Source organism: Calliopsis andreniformis, chromosome 4 (genome assembly GCF_051401765.1).
Source record: "Calliopsis andreniformis isolate RMS-2024a chromosome 4, iyCalAndr_principal, whole genome shotgun sequence".
Classification (NCBI taxonomy): domain Eukaryota; kingdom Metazoa; phylum Arthropoda; class Insecta; order Hymenoptera; family Andrenidae; genus Calliopsis; species Calliopsis andreniformis.
In genome coordinates, this window is record NC_135065.1 from 9,810,387 (window position 1) to 9,823,071 (window position 12,685).

The 12,685-nt window shown below is 44.3% G+C and overlaps 1 protein-coding gene across 6 annotated transcripts in view; it reads left to right on the forward strand.

The window, feature by feature from the left end:
• Osp (myosin phosphatase Rho interacting protein outspread) overlaps window positions 1-12,685 on the forward strand; it is a 154,275-nt gene that overhangs the window by 33,975 nt on the left and 107,615 nt on the right. For all 6 annotated transcript variants that reach the window (XM_076377417.1, XM_076377412.1, XM_076377414.1 and 3 more), the window contains exon 2: window positions 8,098-8,178. In XM_076377417.1, the coding sequence (XP_076233532.1) occupies window positions 8,098-8,178 (81 nt within the window). The remainder of the gene's footprint in view (window positions 1-8,097; window positions 8,179-12,685) is intronic.

A 12,685-nucleotide genomic window follows, 5' to 3' on the forward strand; every position in this document is an offset into this window, starting at 1 on the left:
AGCACAAAGAGCACGTAACGTCGCTACTCAGAGGGTTCCATGCAATTCGTGAAATGTCAATAACCGACACAGCCGCGTTTGCATAGATTAGGTACGATAAATTCCTGCGAGAAGTCCCCTGAAAATCATTAGAAACAGTGCTGTCCAGGGGACTTCTGAGGGGTCATTAATAGTACCCTCAGACATCAGAGATTCTCGATCAATATTTTCGTCGAACCACGTCCTTCCTCTTTTCGCGGGACGAGAGGCACGCCACGGCACATTCTCACCTCTGCCAGTAGCTCGTTAGCGATTTGCGTGGTAACAATGGTCGACGGGAGTCCGGGTAATTATTCCGTACACATGCACGCGTCCCTTGTCCCCCTCTCGATTCATTGTTCCTCTCGCTCTGGTTGGTTATCTGGTCTCTGGCCTCTGTCTCTCTCTCTTTTTCTCTCTCTCTCTCTCTCTTTCTTCCTCTCGACAGCCTGTTCGATCCCACGTCTTCGACCTCCAACGCTTCTCTTGGGTAATTCTTTCGAAGCTAACCAGCCGGGGTTATTTGTATGCATTTGTATGCACAGCTGTATTGTTGTTGCAAAACATGCGAGCCAGTAATCGACGTAACACGCCGGGGAGAGGTGGAGAGAGGCGGGAGGACAAGGGAGGCGGGTTAATCTTGCGTAACGTAATGATTCTCTTCTCTCGGTACGATGCTGCTGCCGTGGCTTTTCGATTTCTTGCGTCCAGGTGGTATGATCGATGATGGTAAATCGTACGAATGCTTTACGATGATAATGATACGTTACGATGCCACGCTTGCCTTCTGCGGATCGAGACCTCTGATTTCTCTGTTTCAAACGCGACACCGGGGAATAATGACCCCGACGCTGATGGGGGACTCGATTCGATCGGACGTTGATTCGCTTTTTTGTTAGCCAGACGCTTTGGCTGCGTTTCTCTTTGGCAAGAAGGAGATTGGTCTTGGTGGTCGATGGAGGCTGACCTTTAGTCCTGGTTCTTTTAAGCGGGTTGGAGTGGAGGTTCTAAGGTTCCCCAGAGCTTAGGGTTTTCGAGTTTTTCTTTTTTTAGAATGGTAGGACAGTTTGAGGAATTCGAGGAATTGGAGGGTTTGAGAGTGTAGGTTCTTGAGTGCTCGAGGGTTCTACGAAGTTTCTTGTTCAATTTTTCTTAGACTTAGAGGAGGTTAGACAAAACACTTCCACAAGGTAGAAAACAGGGATTCTATCTCTTTTTGAGAAATTAATTATTGAAAATGTGTACCTAGCGTTTCCAGACCAACTTTCATTCATAGAAATTTTCTCATTTACAATGATTAATTTCTTGAAGACGAAACAGGGTTGCTCTTCCCTACCTTGTGAAAGTGTTCTATTTGCCCTCCTCTACAAAAGAAAAAAAAAAGAAATTGAACGAAGAAACTCAGTACACTCTTCATAGAGTCTCTTTGTAAGCACTAACGATTACATATCGAGAATATACTCTCTTCCCATATCCCAAACTCATCACTTCCAGAGCCTCAGAGTCTCACTCAAGTCTCATACCTTCGACATTTAACGTCTCCTTCGAACCGATCATCGATGCATCCGCTCTCCCAGGATCTCCACTCTCCACGATCGCTACTCGAGAGCGAGACACGCAAGGTGGTCGCCGATCTTTGCGTAACCAGTGCTTTCCGCGCAGGTGAACGTCATTAACCACTGAGAGCTGTTTCGTCGAACGACGCGGAGCTGAAAAGTTTTTCCTCTTTTTTTTTCCCTTCTTTCTTCCCCACTTCACCTTCGATGGTAGCAGTCGCGAGCACGTTAACAGAATTCCACGCTGGCCTGTTTAGTCAAGACGAAGCGACTTCACTTTTCCCGGAGGTTTAACGACCAGTTAATTGTAGGACTCGCGGCACAAACGCTTCGTTAATTGCAGCTCGCGTGGAAACGGAGCAATACTGGCCCCCGCCGTGGGAAAGGGACAGGCTCTCTCTGGAAAATGAAAAGAAATGAGCGTGAAATCGATGCATTGACTAGTTTTCACGCGATCACGAGACAGGGTTAATCCATTCGCTGGCATTTCATATTTATTAGCGTAAAAAGGTACGGTGAGTTTTTATGCTACTGAAATATAATTACCTTATGATTCGAGACTGTGGATTCAAGTGTGATTGATACTCAGAGTTGAAGGAAGCTTGATGTTGTAGTGGTTTTAATATTCGTTTCTTTTGAGGAATCTGCGAGGCTGTTGCGAATGCTTGAGGTTTCCCGTGATTGTTAGCGGTTGAGAGTCTAATTGAGTAGAAAGCCACTCCAAGTGAATATCAAACGTTTATTAGACACTTATAGGTAAAGCCTGACAAATTTCCAGGAAGTTGAATCAAGGTGTGGCTAAATCAGAGACCAAATATTGAGAAAGGGATCAGATTTCACGACACTTCTACACTTTTGTGACCAGTATGGTTGATCTATTCGAGCAACCTGGTCTGTTTTCGACTGCACATGGAATTCATCTAAATATTAGCGTCTTTATCTAATTATTAGCTAAATTTACTTAAATATTAGCTAAATAATAGCATTTATAAGAGGTTTAACACAGAAACAAGACGATTCTTAACCTCAAGGATATCATTTTCCACGGTCGAACGTGACCCAGCAACCTCACAATACCGCTACGACTTCCACTTCCCCCGAGAATCTGCTTTCCCACCGATGTTTGCGGTACGATCGGCGATTTGTCCACGCGATGGAGGTTTCTACGATCGCGAGTCGTCAAAGCTGTCGCTGGTCTCCAGAGCTCGCGTGCATCACAGAAGGAATCCCACGCGTCTCGTCTGCGTATCCCACATCCGGTGTTCGCCACCTCGGGCCCTCGTCCGCTGGAAACCTGTCCCCCCGTGGCCGCGGCGATGTTATCGGCGTCGAGAAATCGATCGACGAAAGGATTAAAGACGCGAGAGCCTGAGCCTTTTTCGCAAGTGGGAAATGTACAACTTCTCGGCAATGTGTAATATTTCTGCGCTCGCCACCGGTCGCCTGTTGTTCAAGGACGACTGTTTCCGGTGCTGGCACTGTCTTGGCTACTGAACACGCTTTGACCATTGGGAAAGTCGTTCGAGACTCGATTGGACCGATATGGGGAGCTCTCAGGTGGGAAGGTTTCGAATCGGTTGGCAGGACTTCCCTGCTTTGAGGAACGAGCGTGTTGGATTAATATGATCTCTCGTTGCATTTATTTTTTTTTAAAATTATTTCTGCTTGGTACCTTAAAACTTGTTTGTGTGATTTGCTCGTGGTAGATGAGGGGAAGGAGATCAGAGCTTGATGGGTCTCAGGCCCTATAATATGCATAGTACAGGAAAGAAAGATATACCTTCTCAGTAGTAGTACATAGTTGTATATATAATAAAAAGAAAAGAGGCTGGATTTTTCTACTCCTCTCATATCCATAAACTTCGTACTACACTATGAGTTTATAAGTCTACAGTAATTGACTTTATCACATAGGATCGCTCCATAAAATTTCAGAGCCTTCTTATCGAGCCACCCTGTATATTCTTCAACTTGAAGCAACCGGTCTAAACTCATCGCCTTTCGGTACCTTTGCCCTCTCCCAGCCAACAACAAATCCAATTACCCCGTCACCACTAATTACGCCTCAACGCCTCTCAGAAAGAGAGCAAAAGTGCCCCATTGCTCCCCAAGCGTCCCAGGTAACTCCTCAACTCGAGGGTTCAATCCATCAGACCCAGCGCTACCATCTGACCTCGTCTTTCCCAGCGAGCACGTCCACCGAGACCCTCGGATTGGCGAGCAGTCGCCCACGCCATGCTCTGATTGGCTAACTAGGTGGCGAGCGAGCTCAGTGTTTAATTGCCTTAATAAAGTCGGCGGACGTTGCAGCTCGTTACGTCGCGTTCACAATCCGCCTTCGGGAGGCGTTGCGGCGTCAGCAGCCGAGGCACCTACGCCTGGCAGCGGGGCCACCTTTTGTATCACGACCTTATTAGAGAGATTAGAGGCGAGTGGGCCTGCATCTGGGTCGCGTTTAGTGCTTAAGGACTGGCAAGGACTCCGGTCGAACCGTGTCAAGGACGACCGCGAGGAACCTGGCCCCTCCTCGGACCAACCTGCTGCGTCCAATTATTGTCGATCGCGGGACAAGTGTCTCTGATTGCGCAATCCCTCCCAGCGGGTCGCTGAGGGATCTTTCGGTCTGGGATTAGCGGATCGACTCTGATTGATCAGCGCAGTGCTAGGAGGCGATGGATGCTTAGCGCCGTGGACTTGGAGAAGGTTACCCTGTCTGGGGATGATTTATGGAGGACTCGATGGGGATTGCGATATTAATTAGTATCGGTCGTGAGAGATGAGGAATGAGTAGAATTTGAATGGGTACGTGTTGGGATTAAGATAGGATTATCCTGCTTTTCTTCAGTCCTTAGGCTAGCTATGTTTTAGTAGAAGGCTGCAGGATTCTGTAGATATCTGAGGTAAAAATCTACACTAACCCTGATTCTAATCAATTTTAGGATGAAATTCTAATGTGTTTAATAAAAAACAGTATTACAGAACAGTAAAGGTATCATAAAATAGAATATTCAGCTACTGGAATTTAAGTACGGGGTTCAAGTATATATATTTTTAGGTTGTCTACTAATTGGGACATTACCTTAAGCGTCTGGCTATTGGGACACTTACCTTATCCTGAATTAAATTCATCTCTATGGGAGTATTAAATTTCTCTTCCTCGAGAGTCTTCCTCTCTCTAAGACTCCTGCTCTCGCCTGCACTGGAACATGGTTGCAATTTATTGCTGATCGCAGTGATAAATAGGATGGGATTGTAGGATTCTCTGGATTTATGCTCTCCCAGCGATTACTGGAGAGCCTGTACCAGTTTGCAACAATTTTCATTTCCTTTGAAATTGACTCGGTTTACTTCACGCTTCCTGATACTTCCTTTTGGATACTTCATTAGATAGCCATAATCTTCGTGATAATGATCTTGAATTGAAGCTGTACCTGCCAACATATCGACTTGAAATCTCCCCTTCTCATGGGTGGCTGCATACATTTCACTCCAGTCACAATAATGGTTCGACGCAATGGCGAGTCGGTTCAATCGCCAGCAGGCTTTTGTCCAATGGAATATCGTGGCGTACGCGACGGTCGACGGGCCGGAAGTCAATTGTGAATGTGCGACGGGCGACAGGAAATCAGCAGAGCCCGGACGGAAAGCGGTTAAACAGAGCGTAGATTCGACGCAATCGATTCGAGCCGACAAAAACCTCGATCGAGAGCGTCGAATAATCTTCACGGCTAGATCGAGTGGACGAGCCTCGCTGGTAATCTCGATTTCACTTTTTGCCTTCCTACGATAAATCGATCTTCCAGCGCGCCTCGAAAAACACCTGAGCCAAAAAATTCGAACGCTGGACAAATAATGGAGCGCTTTTTGCGGCCTTCGAAGGCCCCTGGATTCTGAATAAGTGGGATACTCTGTGATAGAATTTTCTTTAGTATCTCCTGAGAGGAAGAGACTATAATTTGTCTATTTTTCTATAGCTAGATGTTAAATAATTTAAGGTCCTGATGCTTCATTTAAATTATATGCAAAATGTGAAAAATTGAGAGGCTTTAATACTTGAGATTTTTGGATGCAGTAGGTATATGATTATTAATTAGATCACAATGAAAATTCTATTACTATGAGAGGAATTTTAATCTTTAGATGTTCTTTTTTTACCACTGCCCACTGGTCTTTTGTTTACCTGTTCTTCAAAGGCATAATTTTCTCGGAAGAACAAGACGCGCTGGCGTCGCTCGGAGGAGCAGGCTGACTTTATTCCTCCATAAAGCAGAGCGAATTCTCGTTCTTGCCTGGGCAAGGATGATCGCCTCGTTTCGTGATTGCTACGCACTGGAAAATGATCGTCGGCCAGGGGAACGAAGACGTATCGCTCCCTTTTTGCAGCAGCCACCCTTCTTTCCTCTCCACTGCGTTACCAGCGCGGAAAATATTTGGTTTCAGCCTGTAGAACACTACATATTCTCCTCTAAACTCGTAGCGAGCTTATAACGTGTAATACATTCCAATTGACACGTCCCTAGAATAACTTCCAATGTATTGTCTGAATGCAAGCTCATGTTTCTTTGTGGCTACTGCATAAATAGATCTTAGGAACGAGTTTCTCAGTCGTTAACATATTGCGTGGAAATTAAGACTAGATACATACAGTTGATAACGTATCGTCTACAATGTATTAAGTGTTAATTGATTCCATCTCGTGGGTTGGTACTGAGATTACTGTAACGTGGATTCGTCTCACGTGTCTTTACTCAGCGCACTCTTTACCATAAAATCACTCTCGCTCTTCTATCTGGAATCTAGATTCTCCAGAAATGTCTCTCAATCAGTTGAAGCAACAAGTGTGTGACAGTCGTGGTCGAATCGAATTAAACGAAATCCATTCGACAATCGTTCGAGTGGTTACGAGCGTTGTTCCGTCTAGTGTTCTAATTACATTTCGCACGATGCATGCGGCATTAATTGCGCCAAAATCCGGGTCGACGAGCAGCATAATTCTAGGTCATTGGTTCTCAGGCTGGGAGGCGTGGTGGTAGTGGAGAGACACAGGATACGTACGTGTCTGTGAAGAGAGAATCTTTCAATCATAAATTATATCTTCCTCTGTTCTATAAATATATAACTATCGAGTATATAATAATGGTCATTTCTCCAACCTATCTTCTGAGGCTATGGTAGGAAGGAAATGGAGCGTGAAGTTGTCGATAACTTTAAAATGGAACATTTTGAGAAGAAAAGAGTTGGGTATCGTTTAAAGAAGATATTTAGAGAACTATTATTTAAATCAAACATGCCTATAATTTAGCTAGAAATTATTTTAGAGTAATCACAGTTAATTTATCTATTTGAGGGAACTATTATTGACACAAAATTACTTCTCTAACTCTGTTTCTGCAATGAAAATAATAAACCAGTTTATTATTCATAATTTTCAATCTGCACTGTATTTATTGTCATTAAAATCTTCTCAGGCCCGAGAAGTGTGATTAGCAAGTGCTCTAGGTGAAATTTCTCGAGTCGCCCAACAGTGTTTCGTCTCCACGTTCATCGAGCAGTAATTTCAGGCGTTTAAGCTCGTCCCGAGCAAAAACCTCTCCTCTTGTAGCTCGTCCCCCTGGCCCGCAGATGCAGCTTTCGTAACGAGCGAAAGTGACGCGCGTATATCTCTTCACGAATCATTTCGTTCTCAAGTTGATCCACTGGAATATTTGGAAAGTTCAGGTTTCGAATAAATCTGCCACCGAGTGCGTGGCTTCCGTGGACGTTTCCGTTTTTCACGGCGCGACGGGAGAATACTGCGTAGCGAGAGGTCCATTAACATATTTCCAAGGAAAACGATCCGTCGATGGCGTTCGCTCGGTGAAAGAGCGTAAAAATACGCGCGGTCTACGCGTTCATGCATCGCCGTTTCCTGATGCGTTTACGAGCCTGCGTGAAATATTGCTGTGCTAGGCTGCCGCTTGGAATTCTTTGTCTCTTAATGAGTCGCTATCGTGAATTATCATTCGACGCTCGCTCGACGAGAAATATCACAGTATTGTTCTTATTTAAGTATTCTGTCCAAAGGGGCTGATAAATTCACTCTTAATTACTTGCTTAGAATTCTAATCATTCTTTAATCATTCTTGGTCTTTAAAATTCTATTTTTAAATTAGAAAATTGTGGATAGTACAATTTTATTATTTTACGGGCAAAAACAGTTCATAGAAAATACTGTTTTTATATCTATTTTTTATATATTTTTTATATATAGAATTCTAATCATTCCTTGGTCTTTAAAATTCTATTTTTAAATTAGAAAATTGTGGATAGTAGAATTTTATTATTTTACGGGCAAAAACAGTTCATAGAAAATTCTTTTTTTTATATCTCCTTTATTAGTTACATTTTGTGTTTAGGCATTAGAAACTAGTTGCATCAGTCTACTACTTCCCATTAAAGTTATCTGGTGTTTAGTGGCTCACAAAAGAATCAATTTTCTCAGTCTCCATAAATCAATTTAATATTCTCTTTTCTTTGATTCCAGGCAACCAGAAAAATTTCAAAATGTGGATACCTGTTCGTCGCCCCCGGCTGGGACTTCTCCAATCCCCTGAACCGCACGAAGGTGAGTCTTTTTTGAAAATCGATTCGAAAGAGGCCTAGATCGTCTCATTTAAGAGATCACGTACCGTTAGAATCGATCGGGGATCGCGCGGTTTCGCGGAAGCGTCGATGTATTCACAGACGATCTCACTCGTGGATCGGAAATACTGCGTCTGGGCCATCGATCACTTCCGTTCCGATGCCTCGGGCTCTGTGGCGCGTTATCGACAGTCTATGATCGCGAGATCGTGTTACAAGACCGATCGAGCCGACCAATTTTCTCATTATCGAGAAAGCGAGGGTATAACCCGATGGGCTCGCCTAGTGTCTTTCACAGCTGTCTCGATATAAGCTCAGTGGTACACTCTTGGTTTCTTGGAGCTATTGTTTCACTTTACTCCAGGGTCTCTCAACCTTTTTTCACTTACTTATCTCTTAATTATACGAGCCGAGAAGCCATTAATATACGAATATATCTGAATGATAAAAGAAGACATCGAATGGTCCCTGCTGAAGGTGAGAGGCAGAACTAGGATTCGTTCACTCGATCTAAACGCACCATTAGAGGATCGTCCCCTTAGATCATGCCTCATACCTTCTCGATTCTCCAGTTTTACGGCAAAACCTCCCCACCTCCCTCGATACGTGACTGGCAAAGTGTAAACAGTCGATCGTCCGGTTCTTTTTTTCCCTCTTGTTTTATATTTACGACCGCGAACGGATATCTCGAGTTCCTTTCTAAACTTTCTCCCGCGAGCGACGTGTACGGATTCTTGACGCGCTTCGTATCGGATTTTTCAGCCGTCTCGGATCGATAAGCGAATCGCCGGCGATTTCGCGGGGGAAAGAGCGACGGGATCATTGAATGGGGTGATTTATTGCGATCGCGAGCGTTTCTAGACTCGACTGATATTAATTCTCTCCTCTCGGAGATCTCGCAGCCTGAACCAGCGGCAGAGGGGGGTGCTCACACGTCCGTCTGATCGTGAAATCTTGGCTAACGGATGTCCTCGAGCCTCGTGGAGAGGATCCTCGATCGGCTGGGGGAGTCACGAGCGTCTAAGAGGCCAGCGAGTGCCTCGACGCGGGAATATTGTCGTTAGCGAGGCTCGTAATTTCTTTCCCATCGGCGGACACCCGAACGATCGATTATTATCGAATCCCGCGGCGTCGGGACGCGAGTCCGCGAGAAACGCGCGGATAGAAAGCGGTTTCATGGATGACCGTGTTTGGCCTCGATCAACGAGGCTCTCCCTTGATTCGCCGCGACAGCTGCGACTGGCCTTCCGCGAGCTTTTCTTGATGCAAAAGGGGGAACGGGGGGCCCGCTTCCGGTTGGTCGTTTGCGATGGGAGAACGTTTTGCACGCTGCGATAGCTGCAGGAGCGTAGAAATGGGAATGTTATGGATGGAGGACTGTGCTCTTTTTCTTTTTCATTTTTTTTCGAGACTGACGTTTCGTAGGTAGAGAATTCTTTAGGCTGCGGTTACAGTGGATTCAGTTGTTTATCGTAGGAGTGAAGAAGTTGAGACATATTCTTCAGACTACCAGTTCGTTAGGAAACACATTTACTATAAAGTTTGTGAACAATTCGCAGGTTTATGACTCGGTCCAAAGAAAAGTGGCAACGAGTCCCCTCAGTTTTCCCCGCGAATCAGATCGAATCCATAGTTTCAAGGTCGAATCGTTCAGACCGACTACAGCCATGTCACGAACAGCAATCATGGAAAATGAGCGAGGAGCAACGCGGAAGCGAGTTGTCGAGGCCGCTCGCGAGTCAAATCGACGACGCAGTCGCGAGGCATTGTCGTCCCCTCTTGTGTCCCTATGAACTATCATCGAAATTATAGTGAGCAGCTCGAGCTCGTAAATCTCGGCCGTTTCACCGCGAGACGTCGGAGAAAGTGAATAATTAGAAGGCGCCTTAAGGCCTTAAAGGCCTTTAAAGAGCGCGCGACGCGAACGGTGCGTAACTGGCCGCGTCGCCGCGCTGTACCGACTCCTTAATTAAGTGGACCTTGTTAATTCATGCGTATCGTGGCGAACGTCCAGGATTTTCACTCTGTTTCGCCGTCGTCGCCAGTGGGCCCCTTTCCTCTGGTCGATTAGCTTCGTTATTCTGCGCTGCGTCCACTTGGCGACGTGCAGCACTTGTCGCCAGGCGGAAATTTTGAGAGAGCGCGAATCCAGTTCAGTATACAACCCTTAACTGGTATTGTGCCAGTGTTATAATATAGTGCAGTAGAATCATTGCAGTACCATTGTTAAAAATGATTGAAAATAGACAGTACTCAGAAAATTCACAAAATATGAGAGCAGCAGATTCGCGAATTCTCTAAACTGCGTGTGCAATGAAATAACCGAAGTGTTCTGTTGTAATGCTATTGATAAGGAGCAACGACTCTGCTGATAAGGCACTAGTAACTTTGTCCGTTTCGAACGCTCCTAGTTACATAATCGCAATTATGCGCAAGTTTAAGCTTTTAACGAGTTTTCAAGTCGAAGTATTGCCTCAGTACGATAAGAACGTGTTATCAGTGTTATTCCAAACTGCTCATTTCTGGAGTATGAGGCTTCAAGGATTACCGCGAAAAGTGGACTCGAAATTCGAAACTTAAAATCGACTGAAACTTGCTTTATAATATACTAATTTTATCTGTTCTACTTTCACCAAGTTTTAATATTCAACAAATTCAACAGTTTAATATCCAACATTTCGACAAAAATTTCTGAGCTGAACAATTCACGACATGGTCCCGCTGAGTGACAAAATAATAATAAATCATTTTATACGAATTTTCTCTGTAAATCAACTGCCCAACGATTACCTGTATATTGCTAAATCAGCATGTCGAGTTTCGCGGTATCGTGCGAAATTGTTGACACATGTCAATATTTGTCAATCCAATTTTTACTCGTTCTCTTTTCGGTACAATCAGAGCACGGTAACAAGCTCCGCGTGTGTTCTTTTAAGAAACATTGCGTTATCAAGCGCACTGTCGTTCCGTTGCACAATCAGTGCACACACGTACACGCGTTTTCTTGCATAACCGTCCTACCTCATTGTTAGCCCAACAAGAAAACAGTCTTATCAGGTGAGAAAAGACCGAACGAATTCTTTTTGTCGGCTGACTTTGGCCTGCATCCTCTGTGCTGCTACTGCCATAATTGTTACTGCTATTTAAGAAGCTTGGTTATATTGGCTTTTTGCATATAATTAGGTTACTCTAGATTGCAATTAGTTGGCTCTAGATTCTGGGGGTTAAGGTAGTGATACCAGAAGATGTAATAATCTAATAATTAATATTGCATTTATGCCTCCATTTTCCTTGTAGCTTTCGCTGCTTCAGTGCACTCGCGTTTATTAACAGTAATATCTCGTTCGACCCATAATTTCCACCGTTCCACGTCAATTAAAGATGCCCCAAGTATTTTAAAAGCCAACTGTTGGACAAGCTCTCGACCGATCGGGTCGAATCCAATGGCGTTGTGCGCCATGTCCTCCTCTAATTACCCAATTAACGCGTTACACCGTCTTAATTTGTTCCCGCGGACGAGACTTCGTTGAAGTCTGAATCGCGCCAGGGAATTCGCGCGCGGCGATATTTTCCCAGACGCGGGGCAGATCTCGCGAGGAAATTGGCACGCTCTAATGAAACAGCAAACCAGGGGAAAAAGAATCGAGGACGAATGCAAAATTCCTCGAATAACGTTCCATTTGCATCATAATGGGATGCGTTTCGTTCCCTCCCACTCGTCGTTTCTTTTTTTTTTTTATTCTCTTCCCCCTCTTCGCTGCCTGGCGTTTTCTTTATCCTCCTTTTCTTTTTCGCCCCTGCGTCCCCGTTCTTGCCCGGAAAAATAAGTAGCGCGTCTCTAATGTTATGCTTTCACTGCGCTCTAAGATCAAGGCGAGCCACAATGGAGCCACGGTGCATGCAGGTAATCACGTTAATTCGAGGGGAATCCAGAGCACGATGCGTTTTCGTCACGATAGTCGCGGTTCTTGATGCGCGAAAGCGTTGGAGATATTTCTGGGAGGAGGGGAATGGCTGGAGATTGGTGGGAAGATGTGAATATTTAAATATTTGAAAATTTTTGAATATTTGAAATATTTGAATATTTTATATAAACTGCTCAAAAAAAATTATGGCTAAAAATTGGCTAACTTTGACTCACGATAACTCTGCGGAAAATCATTTTTCTACCATGGTCTTTTTTTACATTAAAGCTTGAAGCCTTAGATTTAAGATACTGTGTCTGAATTTTAAGTTCGAAGCACCTCTACTACTGTAGCACATAAGATATGAGGGCGTGTTTATCGTATTGAAAACTGCGAAGTTTGATAGGATGCATGGACTTCCCAAAATTTTTTTCAGAAATGCCGTTTCCAGGAGCATAAAATAGGAACCTTCCCCTTTAATTTAAAAAAAGGATCAAGTCGATACGATTTTTTCTCGCAAAGTTACAAGACTTCAAAGTAACCCTTGCATTTTTACACCAGAACGGATAGTGCTAATATATGGCA